Source organism: Typopeltis vanoorti, chromosome 21 (assembly GCF_054136105.1).
Source record: "Typopeltis vanoorti isolate ZY-2024b chromosome 21, IOZ_Tvanoo_1.0, whole genome shotgun sequence".
Taxonomy (NCBI): domain Eukaryota; kingdom Metazoa; phylum Arthropoda; class Arachnida; order Uropygi; family Thelyphonidae; genus Typopeltis; species Typopeltis vanoorti.
The window spans coordinates 8,263,110-8,284,832 of record NC_143569.1 but is presented as its reverse complement, the minus strand read 5'-3'; the positions used below and the strand labels follow the sequence as shown (position 1 = coordinate 8,284,832).

General features: G+C 34.6%; 1 protein-coding gene and 1 long non-coding RNA gene across 8 annotated transcripts in view; one reads left to right on the top strand and one right to left on the bottom strand.

Annotated features, from left to right (window-relative positions):
• The window catches only part of LOC150094609 (uncharacterized), a 944,400-nt gene that overhangs the window by 605,762 nt on the left and 316,915 nt on the right, over window positions 1-21,723 (bottom strand). The window contains exon 4 of one of the 5 annotated variants that reach the window (XR_016550184.1): window positions 6,575-6,723. The exons of the other annotated variants lie outside the window; for them this stretch is intronic. This is a non-coding gene — a long non-coding RNA (uncharacterized LOC150094609). The remainder of the gene's footprint in view (window positions 1-6,574; window positions 6,724-21,723) is intronic. 5 annotated transcript variants of the gene reach the window in all.
• Window positions 1-21,723, top strand: part of LOC150094610 (cell adhesion molecule Dscam1-like) — a 223,380-nt gene that overhangs the window by 160,815 nt on the left and 40,842 nt on the right. For all 3 annotated transcript variants that reach the window (XR_016550175.1, XR_016550176.1, XM_090411561.1), the window contains exons 16-22: window positions 1,333-1,500; window positions 5,692-5,762; window positions 5,866-6,115; window positions 6,640-6,735; window positions 6,931-7,116; window positions 11,042-11,338; window positions 18,759-18,938. Coding sequence is in view for 1 of the 3 variants with exons in the window: in XM_090411561.1 (XP_090267687.1) it covers window positions 1,333-1,500; window positions 5,692-5,762; window positions 5,866-6,115; window positions 6,640-6,735; window positions 6,931-7,116; window positions 11,042-11,338; window positions 18,759-18,938 (1,248 nt within the window). In the remaining 2 variants the exon portion in view is untranslated. The remainder of the gene's footprint in view (window positions 1-1,332; window positions 1,501-5,691; window positions 5,763-5,865; window positions 6,116-6,639; window positions 6,736-6,930; window positions 7,117-11,041; window positions 11,339-18,758; window positions 18,939-21,723) is intronic.

Genomic DNA, 21,723 nt, shown 5'->3' with positions numbered 1-21,723 from the left:
AGATTGGATTTTTAATCTCTCCTCAGGATATTAATATCATTCATTGAACGTAATCCCAAACTTCTATTCCTAGCTTTTAGTTATCAACATATCTTAATTTCACAAAACTCAATTGCAACATTATTTGCACCTATATTGCCAAAGTTGCTGGATAATTTCGGCAGTTTTAACAGGTTTAAAATTGAAGTTTTTTTTTAGAGTTGATCTGTCAAGACAATGCATAGAAATGCACATCTTTAAATTAAGGTCTGTGTTGGTATTTTCCCTCTAATTGTATCAGAACTGTGTTCTTATAGATTTCCAAAAGTGAACTTGAATGTTTTGCTTTCAGTTACTCGGCAATAGCAAACTATTTTCTTATGCTTAAATACAGATAAGCTGAGATGAGATTCTGTATGTCGTAGTTCATGATAAGTTGCTATTCATTAACCCAACTTAGTGTGGTTTCAAAGATGAGCGAAAACGGATGCCCAGATACATCAGCTACCTACAAACTACAATCCTCCCAAGATAGTATTTTCTAGCTAATACAGTTTTCGGGAGGATTATAGTTTTTAGGTAGTTGATGCATGCTATAATAAAAATGTGTCCAACTTATTACTTTGCAAGCCAAGATGGTAGATTATTCAAATCTAAAACCACCTTACTCATTGTGTAGTACACTACTTAGTTTCTGTTTCAATCCTACAGCCTCTTATCAGCACAGCTCCCAACTTTTTACAGTGTGTGTGTGTGTGTGTCTATCAAGAATTTGTTTCTCGCTCCCCACATTTACCCAACATGCTTCTTACTTGCATTTCTTTTTACAGAAACCACACTTGTCTTGCAGATGCATACGGAAAGCAACAGAGTACTTAATATGCTTTACAAATTATTGAGCTGTACTCATGAGCTAAAGAATGGTTCCTAAGTAAACCTAAACATAAAAATGTACCACAATTTTGATTTAAGAATATCTTGCCAAGAATATTTCTCGAGCAACACTGTATTGTGAAAGCAGTTAAAGAATGTCTTAATGCAAGATGATTAAGTACAAAACTGATAACATAATTAATTGCCTCTCTCCACCATAGAAAAAATAAATAGAATATCAATCTGTATTAAATATTTGTTTAATGTTTTGCTTCTTTTAGTTTTATTAACTATTTCTGGTTAATACTGTCATCACATAAATGCAACATAGATCTGAAGTATGTGCTTATGCGTGTATATATTTGAAAATACTGTTTTTATAGCAAATGCAAATAAATAATCTGTATTTAGTTTGGTGAGACACAAAATAAATTTTGTATTAAATAACTGAGAGTACAGCGAGGCTTATATCTGTTCCAGCCAGCTGGGAAGAAGACATGTCGGACGCTATTATATCGGGCTCTGAAACATCTGCAGTCATTCGAGGTCTTTATCCTGCCAGCAGCTACCATTTCAAGGTGGTGGCGTACAATGCACTAGGGGAAAGTGATCCCAGTGATGTTCTGACTGCCACAACTGATGAAGAAGGTACTTGGCTCTCTCATTTTCTTAGTTATGCTAATTATACTTGTTTACCTTTGATAATATTTAAGCTAATATTAGCAAGCTTGCTCTTTAGATATCATAATGGGCATTGCAAAAATAAAATGAATTCTGAAATTCTCTCTCGTATAATTTCAGAAAATTATACGACATGACACTCAAGTATTTTTTTTTTTTTAATTTCTTCAGTTAGAACAAAATGTATTAGTCTTTGTAATGGTGTGTTCTAGAAATAAAAGCAATGCTTTTATTCTCAATACCTCCAGAGGAAATTTGCAAATCTTGCTGTGGAGGCCACAAAATGATATTTTTTTGACTCGCTTCAAGGCCTCCAAGCATGGTGGCCTCATATCAGAACTGATTTCGTCTAGTGAAATGCTAAAGAGTGCTATATTCCCTTTTATGCTAACTTCCTCGCCGAACATAAGTAATTAGTAAAAAGAACATGTCGGTTTGCTTAGATTTGTCTTATTATTTACTGAAATCATCAACAACCGATGTTTAAGTCTATCCTACTTTTGTGATAGCTGTTTCACGACCACAAGTAAATATGCTTGCACTATTTCTTTGAATAGGCCATTTTTGACTTTTGCTTATTACTTATCCGAGTGAAATATTTGTTATATTTTCTGAATAAGAATTTATTACAGTCACTCTCCTCGACCATCCCATTAATGCGTTCACCGAATACACCTCACTCTTGCAACCTATGGACAAGAGTGTTCAAAGCATATTATTGAACAAACACTTTTGCTCAAGATATTATTGCTACTGAGCTTGAGAAAACCCTTAGACTTATGAAACGAATATAATATCTGTAAGAAAATACTTGTTTCTACATTTACAAGATTCAACAAAAAATAAAGTATTACGAGAGACTGCTGACAAGACAATGTTGCTAGCTAAAGAGTTGGGGTTGGTGGTTAACAATGAAGATACAGAACAATTTTAGCAGCTGTGGTAGAAGATTGCTCAAACGAAGATCTTACAAAGCTAGAAGCACAGAAATTTGCTGCCAGAAAAAAAAAGGAAGCCCCCATGAAAGTTTACTCTGAAAACATTGGCAAAAGCATTCAATTTGTTAATAAGGCAGTTTTCTGGTGCTTGAGGAAATTCACCGTAAAACAGAAAAATTTAGGTAGTCTAAACTGGACGTGACGTACAAATTTTTAATAAAGCCTGCCCTTCTTGTTACCTCATCCGCTGAAGATTAGCCTGAATTGCAAGGTATGGATATGGAGAACCATCCTCAGAATGATTTGGTAATTCTTGAACTTTAAGAATTTGTTGTTGATCCCCTTCCTCCCCTCATGAATTAACAAATCATTCTGAGGATGATTCACCTTCCTCAGTCCTTCAGGTTCAGGCTCATTTTCAGTGGATGAGGTAACAAGGATGGGCTTTATTAATAATTTGTACATCACGTCCAGTTTTGGCTGCAAGATATTTTCTGCCTAAATTTTTACATTCCAAAAATAACATTAGTTAAACATATAAGAAAAGAGATCTACACATTTTAGCAGCATTAAGCATATTAATTGGTAACATTAGTTGTGAATAGCTGCCTCTCCTCCCTCCTCCCCAAAATTGTAACATCATTGAATAATAATGATTTAATAATCCTTGAAATAATAATCCTCATGTTTAACTTGCGCGTAAAGAAAGTATTTATTTGCATAGGTTACACAAATGAAAAAAAAAAAAAAAAAAAAGAGTCAGAAACAAAAACGTTTTGAAAGAAGGGAACATGCCGATTATTTAGGTCATCTGTCTACACCATTAAAATTTTTCCATTTCGGCAATAAGATTGTCACGTTTATTATGAACAAGTGTAGTGTTAATTGGTGTAGCATGTTTCACTTCACCAAGAACTATCTTTCGTTTTAATAACCACAGCAGCACCTACTTTGGTGTTCGATTCACGATCAACATTAAATTAAATAATTTTAATCTTGGCGCTCTTCTCTATTTTTTGCTGGAAGCAACGCCCCCCCCCCCCCTACTGTGAGTTTTATCTGTTCTGTCATCAATAATAAAATAATGATTATAAAACAGTTTATAATTCAGAGCAAAACGCCAAAACTCGTAATACAGTCAGCAAGACAGTCTCTGAAGAATTAAGCATGCCAGATTCCTGCACAGGTTTCTGTAGTTAAGAAGTTCAATATAATTATTCTGGTTTTGTGACCACATGTTTATTAAAGAAAACCATTTTTAAAACTAAGCAAGTACTAAAAACAATGCCTGACAAGTTTCGTTAGTCATCAAAATAACATCTTGAGGGATAAAGATAAAGAGAACTAAAAGTTTAAAGCACAAACCACTAGAAATGACAAAACTTAGTTCATTTGTTGGTACTGTGAACATCAAAACAGTTCATTAAAAAAAAATGAATAACAAATCTATACAACAATGCGTGTTAGCTGGAGACAATGCTATTTGTTGTCGCGTTCTGTGGTTCATGCTCACTCTGTCCAAGGTCTGAAATTGGTAAATTTTTAATAAACGATGACCAAACTTGATTTAATATCAAACCTTGGTTTTTGTTGCAATGCGTAGGAATTTTAATCATATCTGCTGCCTCTTTGAATTTTCTTGTGAAACAATTCTTATCTATATAGGACATGTTTGTTCTATCCTAGAGTACATCATGACCAGTAGAGGTTGCAGGAAATGCCAATCCCGATTTATGTTCTCTCTTATTTTGTATGTCCTTTTGATGTTCGCTCATGTGTATTTATCCTGATCTCTCCATCTGGCCCACATAGCAGATGCCACAGGAACAATGAATATTATAAACCCCATTTTGATGTTCACAACACCAACAAATTAACTAATTTTAGTAATTTCTAGTAGTGTGTGCTTTAAACTTTTAGTTCTCTTTACCCCTGAAGATGTTAGTCTGACGACTAACGAAACTTGTCGGGTGTTGTTTTTTAGTACTTGTTTAGTTTTAAAAACAGGTTTCTTTAATAAACATGTGGTCACAAAACCGGAATAATTATATTAAGCATGCCATTGCACAAGCTTAATTTGCTTAATTAAAATGTTTCGAATTAATAAAATATAAACTAGACATGATGTACAAATTGTTAATAAAACCTACCCTTCTTGTTACCACATCTGCTAAAGATGAGTCTGAACCACAAGGACTGAGAATGGTGAACCATCCTCAGAATGATGAAAATTGGCTTCTTTTTCCCATTAACTTGATTCAATCGGAACTGTGAAACCTGTTTTTCTGATGAGTCATTTTAACACAAAAAGCTGCATTGTTAGCACAGCCTCCTTAATTCAGTCATGAGCAGTATTTTCAGGAGGTCCCTTGGGACCTATGCACCCTTTCACAATCATAACTGTAATTGGATAACCTGGTTGTTTCTACACTCAACTATATATTTGGTCGAGACACCATAGATATATACTGAATTATAGACTTTTCACATTCGAATGCGCTGAATTCAATAAACAAACTACTCACAACCCACAACCTGAGCATTTTTGTTTCTCGGAAATTATGTAGGAATGTGAGTGAGATTATTTTAGGAAGCGATTTCGCAATTTCCGCTTAAATCGGGACTTCATAAAACTTATTTATTTCGAGGACTTCCATGGTGTTTTCCCTCTGGAAGTTTCAAGTGTGACTTGTGGCCGTTCAATTACTTGCCTTAATGAGCAAAACAAACTCTCCTTGATCCCCAAATCACAATAAAACAGCCCAGTCACATGACTTCATGCTGATCTACTAACATTACCAATTGCGTTCTGCGGCAATTTACTGGTCGATACTCTTGGGAACCCTTCATGCTTCCATTATGATTTGATGGGTATGATGATGATGATTATTGTGAAAGCACTAAAGACTCCTTTTAAAACTTTTTAACTTCCATCACCGTAGAGAACTGTAAAGCAAGCTGGAGCTCAAGTTAAGTTTCAAAACTCCGAACGTTTAAAAACAAGAGTCTAAGGAAAGTTTGAAACTGATAATTGCAAATTAGTAATTGCGAACTGTTATCTATAGAACATGTTATATAAATATCTGTTAATTCAAGACAACCCAATGGAATTTATCGTTATATGAATGTTGAGCATATTAGCAGTTATTATTGTAGCTAAAAATAAATAAAATAATGTGTTGGAAACGCTCTACAAATTAAATGCAAAAACTTTTTTCAGTCCCAGGAGGACCCCCTCTTGACGTTAAAGTACAAGCCACTGGGTCGCAGTCACTAAAAGTCACATGGAAGGTGCGTACTCGTGTGTTATTAAATATTGTTGGTGTGTGTGTGTGTGTGTGTTTGCCTAATAAATAATAAATGCACACCTGTAAACCCTCTTAATTTCTTTCAGGCCCCCAGAAAAACACTTCAGTATGGAACGATTCAAGGGTACTACATTGGATACAAGATCGCTGGATCGGAAGACCCCTATCAGTACAAAAATATTGAAGCTTCCGATGGGCTGAGTGACGATGAGGACGAGATGAGTTATTTAACTAATCTCAGGAGGCTTACGAAGTATGTTGTGATTGTGCAGGCTTATAACAACATGGGAGCTGGACCACGGTCTGATGAAGTGTTTGCTCAAACACTGGAAGCTGGTAAGTCAAACATCCATTCTACAACATGAATTGCAAATCTGTAGTATGCGTGTGTACTAAAGAATCGTTTGTTCAGTATTGAATAGTAACACTGCATAGAACCAGCTATCAGATGATTTATATCAGATTACTGATAATGCTTAGATAGATGCGGCAATAAAGCTACTCAACTCCTATCCAACTCTCGTCAAATTTAAGAGACAACAATGCTATTTGAAATTCGATGCTATGAAGTATCAAATGGAAAACGCAAAGTGTACCAAAGCTAATGTATATTTTGATTTTGGTGTATGAAAAAAATAAAATGGCAACACTATACATTTTGTTTTGCATATTAAAACTTGATATTTGTAATTGTGGGAGAAAGATTAATAATTTTCTTCAATTAAATCTCAGTAAAATTATAACACTAATAAAATGAATTAAATTTTAAATGATTTAGGAGCATTCTGAGCTTACCAGACATTGTTTCATAGTACATTGATTACTCAGGTCAGTGCATCTTTTTTTTTTATTTCTTTCAGCGCCACCTACATCGCCTGTTTTAACTCCAACTTCAGCCACATCTTCTTCTATAACAGTACAGTGGGAAAGACATCAGGACGATCCTGCAATAAAAGGTAAGGCACAAATCAAGCCACTCTGTTTTAGTAACAATATGATGCACAACCTGCATATACTTCCTGATTTAATGAGATTGATAAAAGGTACAAAACTGTGAATAATGACATTTAAAAGTACTAAGCGGTACAATTAATTTTAATTATTAAAGGTTTTTCAGGAAGTTCTTTGATTATATAATTTGCTACTTCCAGACTACATCATCCACTACAAAGCTGAAGATGGGGACTGGCAGCAAAAGAAAATATCTACATCAACAGATCATTCTACCCTAGAAAACTTAAGATGCGGAACCCGTTATCGACTGTACATGACTGCATCTAACAGTCTCGGGACGGGGGAGCCAAGCGATCCCATCACACTTCGTACTAAAGGAGCAGGTAATGTCCGTGGCTAGCTTGGTAAATATTGTGAAAACTTTTTCATCTAAAAATAGAGATCACATTATGAATCTTAATCTGGTCTTTGTTTTGGATAAAGAAATTATGGATTGCTTGAAGATCGCTGATGCTGATGAAACTTGAGTGGTGCTGCCATCTGTGGCATCTATTAAGAATCTTTAAAATTTATTTTCAGTACATGGTTTAATTTTAATAAATGTTATTAAATACAAGGGGAGCAATGTTTTTGATAATTGTAATTTCTAAAAATAAAAATAATGTATATAAATGCAATTTCGTTAATTTTAGCCCTTCCATATTTAGTTTTGTTTCCTTTGTTTGTTCATCGTCATAGTAGAGAAGTAAAATTTTAGCAATATTAGGCTTATTATTAATTAGTGTAAATAGAAGAAATATTCATCACGATCAAAGTTGGCTAAAGAAATTATTGATTTGCTAAGATCGCTGGTGCTGATGAAACTTGAGTGGTGCTGCCATCTATGGACAAGTAGAGCAACTACGTTTTCGAATAGACTGGTAGCTAATGTAAAAAACAGGTTTATAAAGTAACAGTATTACATACAATATTAAGTATTCGAAGATATAAAATTGCAATAATCACCGAAGCAAAAAATAAATTAAAAGGGTCCATGAAAACTGACAACTTGATTATAATATTTGGCGGAGTCAAGTCGAATAAATGTATTCGAAAACAGACTAAGAAGGAAAGAATAACAGAACTCAGATTAAAATAAACAGAGGCACTTAATAGTAACCAAATTTATTATATGCTCCATAAGAGCCAAGGGAAATGATTTTTATTAACTCTTAAAAAACACATAAACAGATAAAATATGATATCATGTAAGAACTGGGGAAAAAAATAATAAATAACACTACAATCTATGGATAAAAATAGAATAAACAAAAATTAAAGAAATTATTTTGTAGTATGTAATAACCTAAAATTAATGAATTTCTTTTAAAAACAAGCTATACATAAATTTACTTAATCGGAAAGAAGATGTAAAGCAATTATAGATTTTTTTTTTTAATTTAAAATAACAATAATAAACTGTACATGAAAAATTACTTTAGATGTTACAGTAAACGGGGGCTATGAAACTTATGCTATTCATTTTGCAGTGAATAGCACAAGTTTAATTGTAACATGAATGGTTACAATTAATGAAGAATCACATCATATTAAACGTTTCATCATAAAACCAGTTTATTAAGTGATAAAAACGTACAATGGCCATATTGCACAAAGAATCAACTTTAGTTTTGTTTTCTTTTACTGTATTTGTGCTCAGATAAAATATAAAAAAGTTGAAGTAGAAACAGAATGGTATAACATAACATAGTAAACACAGCAAATAAATGTTAAGTAAGAAAAATTAAAAAAGAAAAATAAATAATAAAAATTACATAAGTAAAGAAATCATCAGAGAGAAAACGGAACATACCACAGATGGTTAAGCAGCAAAACATTAGGCGATGAAATGTAATGCAAGAGAATAAGAACCATGTCTAAAATAGAATAAGAAAATGCATCTACTTGTTGAACAAATTTATTTCTAATTTAGAAAATATATAAAGTAAGTTCTAATACCTAGGAGTTCTGAAGTTCTTGGTTGAAATATTACAGAAAAAAGTAAATACTGTATAAGAAGTGAACTAAAAACTGCACAAGTTCCCTATACTGCATTTTCCCCCAAAAATTGTGGATTACAAAATAATTGTAAAAAAAAAAAAGGCACACAGATAATAAAAATGATTAAGTTATAACAGCAGAAGAATTAGAAATTAGTTTGAAAGAAACAGAAAAAAGGAAAAGTATACCAAGATATATAACTGCAGTTCAGAATTTATAGATACGCAGTAATAAGATTCAGAAAGACTTATTTTCATCGAGTTTATTCAACAGGAAATCCACTGGAATAAGGATAAAGAGTAACAGGATTCGTACTCATGAGAATGGTAGTAATGTAGACCCTAAAAATAAACAGGGGGTGCTGGCATTCCCGATCTTGTTAATAAAAACATATAGCGGAATATTAAATAAGAAATAAAATATTCCGAAGAGTATTATTGAAGCAAAGAATGGTTTTAGAAAAGGACAGATCCAGCGTTGTCTAAAATCCGTAACCGAAAGAGGAAGGGTGCCATCGAGAAAGAGACATCAGGTTTATTTTTTTAAGCGTTTAATAATGCAAAATGAAATATCCTGTTGAGCATATTACATGAAAGACGGTGTTCTAAGAGCTATTATAACATACAGTAGATATGAAGATAATGAAACGCACGTGAGGTTGTTACCACTTCGGAAAGGAATAAACCAAGCAGTTAGAAAGGGAAGTCTCTTATGGGAAACCCAATCGAATATTTATTTAAACGAAATCTTCAATTTCATTGAAGGTGTTAGCTATCATCTAATGCGAATTTAAGCACATTTTTATGGTAGTGACCAGATGGTAATTACAGATTCAGATGAAAATCTTCAGAAAACTATTCTAAACCTAAAAGAAACAACCCGACATTTTAGAATGATAATTTAGAGAGAATAATGATAATAAAACAATAGCATTAATAGTCAGGATCCAAATAGAAGTAAATTAGCAATAAATGACAATTCCAGAACAAGTTAATCCTTTACATCTTTAGGATGAATTATGTCGTACGATGAAAAATTACAAAATTTCTAAAAAAATAAAACTCGTAATGAATTCTGCGGTTATAGTTAACCTAGTGCGCACACATTCATTAAAAGATTCTAAAACACCGGCTTTACCAATAGATAAGTAAAATTTGAACAATAAAATAGATAAACCTTCATAACCACTGAATTTATGAGGAAGCAAAAAAATAAATAAAAGAAATGAAGACATAACGAAAGAAATTATGAACCAATGGTAGAACTATAGTTTGGATGGAAGGTGTTAACAGAATGCAAACGTAAAGATTATCCAAAGTCCTTCATTATAAACTATTATGGAAAAGATCAGGTGACCAACTGAAGAGCCTTCCATGATGGTGTCTGAGGCCAGATTAGGTTATGGTCATAATAGGACTAAATCCTTGAAGCGCGTGTCTTATTGTTCAACAGAATTTTTCACGTGTCAATCGGAATAAACAAGCATTTGGCGATCCCCAGCCGTATATGAAACCAAAGCCATTTTTACATATTCTGTCATAAAATCAACATGAATTTTGCTTTTACATTAAAGGCTGATTACTTTCATGTTTGAAATGCATTCCGAATCGGTCTGCAGAAGTGCTCTGGAGACTTTGATGCTTCACGATGACAAAGAAATAAATTCCGACTCGGATTTTAAAACAAAGCCTGATGACTGTTTTATAAATTTAACCGCGTCCAACATTAGGAAAACACAAATGCAGCATCTGCCATGATAAACGTAATTTCACTCATAATTAACATTCTATTTAGGCACGTTATCTTCCACGCTGTGTGCGTAAATTAAGAACACTGCGATTTGTGAAAGTTTGTTCTGAAAATCGAGTTCACGTATTAACATTTTCAATCATCAAAATGTAATAAAACTGTTTAATAAAGCATTCAGTAATGAGCTACAAAAGAATGAAGAACATAATCAGAATACGCAATCAGTTTTGATAACCAGAAAATAGTAAAAAAACGATAGAAACGAATTCATCTGCAGCATAAAACGAAAGCTTGTTTTTACTGTTTTTTAAACGTTTGAAGTTCAATTGTTGGGCATGCGCATTGGAACTCTGATACATCGATCCGCAATTTAAATGTGCGTTCCCTACTAGAAATGTTCAGATCAGGAAGGCAATTTCAGGATTCATTTTAATTAGAACTGAAACTTTGTCATTAAATAACTTAAGTCGGTAACCAAATTTTTTTTTCATGGGATATTTCGTTTCTGTTGTATTCCAGCTCCTGTTTCACCGCAAAGAGATAGTTTCCTGACGGCGAATTCCACCGCAGTCACCTTACACCTTCGCACATGGCAATCAGGCGGGTGTCCTGTTTCGTTTTTCACAGTCCACTTCCGTACGAAGTTTCAGAGAGAATGGAAGGTGGTCAACGAACACGTGCCTTCTCATCAGCAGCAAATGGACATCCGTCATCTCGCACCTGGAAGGGAATACACCTTGAGGGTGAGTGCTCACAGCGAAGCCGGGACTACAGAAGCGGAATACAGTTTTACCACTCTGAATCTAAGTGTTCCAGGTAGGTAACGAATAGCAAAGTAAACCTCATTCTCGTCATTTTTTTTTAATTAATAATTTTTGAAGTCCCAATTAATTTTATTGATGATCTCGCACACGAAGTTTAAGCGACTCTGATCAAAAATCTCTTTCAGTTTCAATGTAATTCCAAACAAATCGGCAATGAGAACACACAATTTATAGATAAAAAATACTGTTGGTGGCGGTAATGGGCGGTAGATGGCGTTGGTGGTAGTTGTGTGTAGTGGGAGAATTAATTAGTGGGGAGAGATGATATGATGCTTGCAGCAGACTGGAGTAGAGTGTCCTCTCACGATGAGTCTTTGGACTCCTAGGAGGTATCACGTCATGGAAAGCACCCAGTTACTCTGAAGGAAAAGAAAAAATCTCTTGTCCATGAAGGCTACTACTCCATTTCTTATAACTAACTTCGATAAGATAACTTTCAATGAATTTATTTCCATCTCGTTAATTTTGGCAGAGTTTCTGCATCGTAGTTGATGCGGTTTTCTGAAAACACATTTTATTCAGAGAACTCGGCAATTTTTGATTCTGGTTGCCAGCAAGTGATAACCGAAATCTTACGGGTACAGAAATCTCAGAATTGCAAGAAAATGCGTAGAAAATGGACATTTGAGAGTCTCACGAAAGAATTAACAAGGCACTGAAAATAAACTTGCTTTTATACCAGTTTCCTTTCCTGTGCGCGCGCGCAAAAATTGATATAATAAAGTATAAGCACATCTACTGGTGTATTTTTGCAAAACCAGTTATTCACAATGCAAATCTGTGTAAATAGCCATATCTTTCACATGTCTTACTTAGCGTAAATGCACGTAAGCAAAAGAAAAATATTGCAACGTATTTAAATGACTTAAAATCCTTTTACATTTTTAAGGACATTGAATAGTGTAATTCGTAACCTATAGATGGCAGCACCAATTCATTTCATCGAATAGTTCACGCCCACAGATATATAAGTAATATCTTATAAAAGAAAATGCAGCCAGCTACGCTAATTAATCAAGAAACTTCGATCCAGTGAGTGAGAGAGAGAGAGAGAGAGAGAGAGAGAGAGAGAGAGAGAGAGAGAGAGAGAATATGACAACTAATTCAAGTAAGCGATATTTAAATGTTGTACGTAATACTATTAGAGAGCGGTAGATGGCGACACAAGTAATCACGAGAGTCGCTATAAGCTCCATCATGGAAAATGTCGAATTCTTTTGTCTTCCTTACTTGGAAACCTAACATTCGATTTTTCTAGCTTGGTAATACGGATTGCGAATAATTCAGAAATTAAAAAAAAAACAACGAAATTAAGCAGTGTAATTGTCAGCCCGCAGATGACAGCATAAATTCATTTTATCGAACAGTTTACACCGACATATACACGGAATATCGTTCGAATAAAACTGCAGCTCGTAACAGAAATATAGAAATGCTAAAATGTTTCCATCCAGAAAGAAATTTCTTTCTGTACGTGTGTACAAAAAGAAACAATAATGGACTAATTCAATTCAGCGACGCTTGCATGTGATAAATCGTACTAAAAGACACCGGTAGATGGCGTTACAAGTAATTACGGGCTTCGCTAAAAGCGTCACCGAAAGTGTTCGATTCCTGTGTAGTCCTCACAGGGAAACCTAACGTTCTATTTTTCCCACCCTCTCTCACTCAAGTAATCGCGCACGCACACAGAGAGAAATGAAAATAAATAATAAATAGACATTGTGTGTGTGTTACATATGTATGACCAACGTACACAAACATCCTGGATGGGGGGGGGGGGGGAGGTTTAATACTGTTCCTAACAGTTTGTTTTATCAGAAGTTCATAACATAATTGCAACGTAATAATATGGGACAAGCATAAAAATCAGAAGCCTTGTCCTGAAAAAGCAAAAGAAAAAGTTCTCTTCTTTCATCTCCCATTTATAAAATGAAAACTAATACATTACCCAAGGAAAAGCTGGAATTTGGCATTATAATGAAACAACCGCTCAATTTCAACTCCCTCGTCCTTTCGAAAAATATCAGGAAAGTAACATAACTCCGTTTGTCCTCAAAATCTTGCCACTTACTGTTATCAATTTTTGAAATACTTAATGTACGGTTAATTCTGGAAAAAAAAAAAATTAAAATTGGAAGAATAAAGCTGAGTTAGTTGGGAATATACACATGGAAGTGATCGCGATTGGTTTCAGTACCTCTCCCATCCGTTTTTCAGATTTGTTTAGGTTAGTACATAAATGATAATACTTTCATAAATGACTTATTACCGCTGGTAAAATTATGTCAAGCTGAATTTAGGAGATGCAAATTTCGGTTGTCTAAAAAATGTTGTGAGATTTTGTGTCAACTTTAACGATTAAGGGTGTGAGTTTCTTTCATTTATCATTATTCATAATTCTCGAAGTTAAGGATGGCATGCAGCTTTAAGATGATTACAGGAATATGGATTTTTGTGTAATGCGTATGGATAGCGCATGCAATGTGCATTTTATATAATACGAGGATGGTCCGAAAATTTTTCGCCCTCGACCATAGATGGCAACACTATAGGCAAGATTTTTTTTTTCAAAGTTGGTTCATAAGCATCCATGTGAAATTGCAAGTCATCTAACAAGTAGTTTGTTCTATACAGCTGTCATAAGCAAACGTGTTGTCTGTATCCCTTGAAATGGATAAAATTGAGTATCGCGCGGTTATAATATTCTTTGTAAAAGAAGGTTTAACGCAAAAAGAAATTCATTCGAAGTTCATAAACGTTTATGGGCACTCTACTCCTTCGTTTCGACAATTAAGAAATATAGGCTGCCGAGTTTAAACGTGGCCGTACCAGCCTTGAAGATTATCTAGGTGAAGGACGTCCAAAAATGTAACAACACAAGAAATCATTGATCAAGTTCACGATATGGTATTGGATGACCGGTGAGAACATGTAGGTTATATTTTGCATGAAGCATTGCAAATGAAAAAGCTTTGCGCAAGATGGGTGCAGCGCTTGCTCATAGCAGATCAAAAACGCACTCGCATGAAAATCTCTGAACAGTGCTTGGAGCGTTTTAACAAGAATAAAACTCATTTTGATCGTCGATTTATTACTATGGATGAGCCTTGGATTCCCTATTATTACACACCAGAATCCAAACAGCAGTCAAAACAGTGGACAGAAGCGGTTGCTCAGCGCCAAAGAAGACAAAGTCGGCTCCATCAGCAGGAAAGGTCATGGCATCGGTGTTTGGGGATGCTAAAGGCATTTTGTTTATTAATTATCTTGAAAAGGGTAAAACAATAACTGGGGAATATTATTCCGATCTTTTAAGCAGACTAGACGAAGCAATTCGTGAGAAAAGCCCCGGTTTGCAGAAGAAAAAAATCATCTTTCATCAGGACAATGCACCTGCCCACAAAGGTGTTTTGGCCATGGGAAAATTAAGGGATCTGCACTATGAATTGTTGGAACATCCACCCTATTCCCCAGATTTGGCTCCCTCTGACTTCTATCTCTTCCCAAAACTAAAATTCTTCCTCGCTGGTCAGCGTTTTTCTTCGAATCAAGAGGGGATTGCAGCTGTAGAGGGATATTTTGCAGATCTTACTGAGAACCACTACAGGGACGGGATAATGGCGCTGGAGCATCGCTCGAATAAATGTATTCGTCTTAAGAGAGATTATGCTAAAAAAGAAATAATATAATTTTTTTTAATAATGAAATTATAAATTCATTTTTTCATTGTTAGGCCGAGAACGTTTCAGACCACCCTCGTATATAACCAACATGCCCCTGTGACATCGGACGTGTACTATTTTGGATTGGTAATCTTGTGTGCTTATGTACGATTATTTTCTAATGGGAGAGTCACGTGTCTTCTCATTAACATTTCGGTGTTGAAGCAAGTGGTTCTTGTTTGCATCTATGAATTCACTGCATGCGGATTCAGACGAAGCATATTGGAAACGCGTCTAGGACACGAAGAAGTTTTATAGGCACTTTTGAACTAGAGGGGAGTTAGACAGTCTCGTAAGAAGGAAGCAGGATTTCCTTCTGGGACATTCGAGTGTGTTATTTGCAAAAGAGACAAATAAATCTGCATACAGTGAATTGATAGATGAACACAAGAACTACATGCTTCAACACAGAAATGCTAATGAGAAGACACGTGACTCTCCTGTTGCAGTGACTTCGTAGCCTTCGTTACTCATTCAAAACAGGCCATTATCCTTACCCGAAAAGCTGACATCTCGTCTGGACTCAACTTTACATACTGAATGGACAGAGATTACGTCTTTCACATTCTCTCTCCCTCTTTGTAGTAGAGGACTTACATTTAAAGAATATTCAAAGTATCTATTGAAATTGAAAGACACTCCTCTACGTAGCAATAATCCAATGCTTTTATCCAATTCAACTCTGCATGAAATCTACACAATGCTATTTATAATCCGTAGAATATGTTCGGTGCAAATTTAAAATGATTCGACTATAATTTGCGAAACACTTAATAGGTGGAAGGGAAATGTACTTAGATCTTTCCCTCAAATCGACAGCCAAGCCACGGTACTAAATATGCTATAAATTGCCAACGTTTTGTGTCTCGATTACAGAAAATACAGAATGCTTGTCATCAAGTATTTTCTCGAACTAATATTTTATGAAGGAAAAGAATTGGCAGTAAGAGGAGTTGAGATTTTAATTTTTTTTTTTTTTCATACGAATGATCACTAAGATCATCTGAATAATACAGTTTTAAATTTTGTAAGTTTCATTGGAACGGCATTATCTACACGAATTTCGACAATTACTGGAAACTCAAAACAATTTTATGCTCGTGTTATAAAAGAGATGATTTGCTAACTATTGAATTATTTCACAGCTTACATTATAATGATTGTTTTCTATTGGAGTCCAATAGAAAATAATCATTATGATGTATGAGATTCATTAGTTTAATTATTCACACTACACAAAATAGTACTTACATTAATTAGCCAAGTGTAATATAAGTTTATGCAATGTATGGTTGTATGGCATTGAACCCACCTTAAATGTGGTTAAAAATATTAATTTCTGGCACAAGATGGAGCCACAACACATATTTCCTCCCAAAGTCGACCATTTCGATAAATGTGAATATCGTTCCATATTTTCTTAAATTAAATTTTATATGAAATTATCATTTGCGTTATATATAATCATAAACAGAATATTTTTAAAGCACTCAAATATTATACAAAATTTAAGAAGTGATAAATCGCTCATACATGTTATGCCTTGGAAAAAGCACTGTTACCAACAGGGTTCATGAGCCTGCCCGTGTGGTGGCTGGGATAAGAATAGCCCCAATGTTGCTCATGCATGTCGTACGAGGCGACTAAAATGGGTATCCTTGGAGGGTAATGGATGGCAATGCTGTAGCCAATGAAGTTCTGATTCTCGGCTATTGGTGTTACCCTCCTGCCATGATCCGAGCTTTATATAGCTCAATAACACCCTATCCTTCACTGTCCTCTTCAGATAACGGGAAATATGAAAAGCGTTCTTGCTTTGCCCATCTAGCCAGCCCTTTTAAGGGTTCATGAGCTATATATCACGGATTAATTGAAGTTCTGTAAATCTTGTTTTGATTGACTGCTAACATTATCATTATTACATTTCCAAGAATTCCACGACTCATTGAAGAAGGGCACCTACTCTACAACTCTCCGTGTTCACAGCTTAATCCACTAACTACACCGAATCGCCACCACCGTCATATACATCAACGCCATCAGCTGGTCACAACCACAACTAGTATTTTTTGTCTGTAAATTGCATGCGTTATGAAGGCCGATTTGTCTGTATGCAGGATGAAAAAATCAAGCAAATGTAGTTAACCACAAACATTAAAAAAAAAAATAAAAAAAAAACTGTTTCTTTCGCGCTGGATAAATGTGGCATGATGATCACAGTACATTAGATCATAGATCATTTAACTCTACTTTGGCATTTGAAACAATTTTTGAACCCTTCCAAATTTAGGTTCCAGTATTTTCAGGGCTACAAAGGGGCAACGTCTACAAATTACATATTGAAACAACTCTCTGACTCCGTAGAATTCGACGAACATCTGGATTTTGGAAACGTACAAGAAGTTGTTTGCCCGGTTCAGTTTTGGTTTTACAGTCGGCCTGCTTGTATTGGAGAAGTTTGGCAAAGAAGTTTCGAAATGATATTAATGCTATTCTTCGGGTTAATTTAGGCTTTTCAGTTTTCCTTTTTCAGCTTATAGAAATAATTTGTTGGGACAATTGATTGTGGGTAAAATATTTTTTTGTAAACTATTTAATTCAGCTTCTTGTTTTTGGTAAGTTTCCATAACGACTTTAACATCGTAACTGAAAATCTTTATTTTACTTTATTTTTATTATAGGATGACTTCCATACATTAATTTTCTGAAAGCAGTATTAGCTTCCAACTTTGTCATTTCCAACTTCAATATCTACATTTGCTCCCGAGTATGTAAAATTCTTAAATTCTAAGTCTGTGACAGAGGATTTCATTCATTCATCTTCTTCTTACACATATAACGTTACTCATATCCAATCAGTGACTGTATTAAGCAATAACTTAGACATTATAGAACACCGTCTTAAACCAGATATTTTCTCAAATCATCAAACATTTCTTTGCTTATTCTCACATATTTGACAGGAATTCCATAACTTTTACTAATTAACCGGAATGTTTCTTTGTCAATGCTGGCAAATCTTTAGCAAAATCTATAAAATTTAGGAATAATGGGCTTTAAACTATGATTTGTTCAATGATGTTTAAGTAAAAATGCGATGCATCGTACTGGTAACTTGTTTTCATTTGTTATGCTTTAATTTCTTTCTTTTTTCTTTTTCTTTTTTTTTTACTGCATTTTTATCTTATCTATCAATTGTGATACTTTGCAGGTACTGACAGATTAATTCCTCTCCAATTCTCTCAACTAGTGAGTTCTTCCTTCTTAGATTATCATGACTTATTTCCACTGTTAGGTATCTTTCAGTCTCTAGCAAATTGTTAAAGATTAGTTGCAGTTTATCAGCGGCACTTTCTTTAGTTGTCTTAGGTATTTCTATTGGTATATATGATGCTCGAAGCCTTTTCATATTCTCTATTATGTTCGTTATTTCATTTATAGATGTAATTACATTTATGCTTGAAGGAGGCTTCCATTATCGAACTTCTAATCATGTCAGTTATATATTGATTTTTACATTTGAAATTGTGCAGCAACATCTACATTAAAATTTTCAATTTTTATTTCAATAATTTTTTTTCAATGTTGTGAAAAAAAATTAGGTGAATGAAATTTTGTCGAACATAAATCCCATCCACTTCATGAAACAACAGGCCCGCTTACAAAATGCCGTCTGTTTTATTCTAGTTCCTACATCCAAGCCTTTAACACCTTATGCCGCCCAAGACAACGTTCTGCCCTTCTACAAGAATCTCACCATTCTGCTTCCAGTGGTGATCTCGGTCAGTGTTCTCGTTATTGTGATCATCACCGTCATCGTGTGCTTACGAAGACAAGCGGACACGAGCAGTAGAGGGAGCACCGGAGGTAAGAAAATATTACATAATTTTCTAAGCGATTATCATCTTAGTGGGTTCCGCCTGTTCTAGTTCCAGAAATAGACGCAGCGATTCATTTCAATTCCAGCTGTATTCGTTGCTGTTTCTACACGATTATTAGAGGAACTTCGCTGGCACATTCTTGGCGCGTAATCATGCTATGATTCATCTCGCTTAGAAATGTTTGGGAAATTAGCTCGTAAATTTAAGATTGATTATGAGAACGACTGCGAGGAATGTCAAACATTCGACTGCAGCTGAGAGCCTCGAGGGGGTGGCTATCGTTATGGACTTTTCTCATGCGTGATTTCTCTCTCTCTCTCTCTCGTGTATGTGATAGCTGGCGTGTGCTTTGCCTAAGTGGAAAGTTTCAGGCCCAGAGCAATGCTAAAATGTTTGGTAACTACGAGCGAAATTCAGAGGCGATCAAATTATAAAAGCGTTGTTATTCAACTCTGCTCGTGTATAAAATAATCGAATTACCTTGCGGACACTAAGATTAAAAACAATTACAATAAATATCCGGTTTAATATCAATGCATTTCAGAAAGTGGAAACACTTATCTTTTACGCGTTAAAACTTTCGAAACAAAGCTTCGCTAATAATTTTTGAACTTATTACGAATTTATTCAACTGCAAATTATCAAATGTGCACCAACTACCTTTTCACAACAAATCACTGAAATAATGTATGCGTTATTTCTTTTTAATACTTCGTACATCATGTCCTTCCCCTCAACAAACTGCTTAAACAGTATTTACGTGAACAATCAATGGGAATAAGTAACCGATCAAAAGGGGAAAAGCATCGACTAATATCACTGTGAAATTTGCAAATGTAGAGAAAAATACAAATTCATAAATATACAATGAAGAAACGTATTTATTTACTGCGTTTTCATTCCCCAAAGTAGTTAGAAGTACGCTAATTTGTAAATTTTAGAAGTCAGTGTCAAGCTGCGTATTCATTATGTATTTTCACTGTTTACTTATACGGATGTTTGCGAAAGAGGTGGATAGACGAATATCTTCACCTGGTTTGATACTATCATTCGACCTACTGGAGATCTAGGGGGGGGGGGGGGGAATCCAAAGTGGGGTTCATCGATTTTGTAATTTTAAGCCTACCTACAGTAGGATATGTATCGCAAGTTAAACTTTGGCGGGCGATGCAGTGGCATAAAAATATGATAGTTATTTAAGAGACATAATGAAGAAAACTTTTAGACTCGAAGTGGAATGATCATTGACTGGCATATTTGACTAACAGCAGTTAATAAAAGAAAGTGAAGAACTGGCCTTGATAACCATCTATCACGTAGCACTTCCTTATCCACTGCCATTTCAAGTCTGTGACGAACATCATTGATTGAGGTGGCAGCAGTAGCTTGAAATCGTGGGGGTGGTGCAACTTTCGAAATATACATACATACTGTAAGTACAGTGTACACGTGTTTGGATAAAATATCAAAATTATAGTAAAAATTAAAAAAAAAATTAAACGTGAAAAAATATTGTTTATTATCGATAAAATTATACAGTTTAGTATAATTCAAAATTACTTAAAAATAAAATCCATTCTTTAATTTTAATTAAAGGAATGGATTTACAATTTTTTGGACATTACAATTAAATCCTTTAATTGTAATGTCCAAATATTTAAAGAGACGGAGTAAACACGATAAGAACTACGAACACTCTACTACTGGCGCAAACTGCATATAAACAACAGCGGAACTGCGCGACGGACAGTGCCGCATTACGCTAATAGCTCGCATCTCACTATGACGTGCATATGCTTGCGCGCGTGCTGCTAGTGCCCTTCGCCCTCCTAAGTGCTACAAGATTGATTTTTATTATTTTTTACGAAAAATGAGAGAATTGTACAGGATTGTTGATGATAAAATTAAATATTACAAGCAAATATAAATAAATCAATAAATATATTTATGTATCGAGAAAAATTGGGGGTGCTGCAGTTCCGCAGTGCCTATGCACGAGCCGCCCTGGATCGCAGTGAAAAGAGTCACTTGCTTTACAAGAATATGCTGACGCGATATTATCCAGCTTTTGAAACGCAATGAACATCTTAGAAACACGCAAACATACTTGTGTGGGATTTGTTAGCAGCAGGCCAAATGGGCTTTGACAAAATTCTGGTATCTAGGCATCGATTTATCGATATAACTTGAAACACTAATTGAAATCTTATATATCATTGTCTTATACATCTATAAGACAAGTTAGAACATTTGTATAATCACGCCTTTATTTTTATAAACACGTTACTTTCCAAAAATTAGAAAATAATTTGCTATTAAAGAGATCCTTTTTTTAATAATACTAAATTCTCAGGATATGGTACTTTTACGAATGTTTATCACCCATTAAGGTGATAAAATATCACATATTGCAGTTCATATATATAAGTTGATCTGCGGAATATTTAACAAGCACCATAAATCCGTATTTCAAAAAGCTCGGGTTAAATAATTTTCGCAACATAAAATGCCTGAAGACGAAATTTGCAAATAAAATCATGATGAACTCTGGTGCATGCATTGAGTGGGTTTAAATCAGAGTACACTGAACTGCGAGGAATTGAATATCTGCTCATATTTATGGGCATCAATTATTGATTCCAATTACTAATTAATGCCAATTAATTAATTATTGGCTTAATTAATGATATAGGATTGGCTGGAAATTAAAGTATATAACATTTGGCAGCATCCGCAACGAGATATCTCAAACAAAAACGGAATCATTTTCA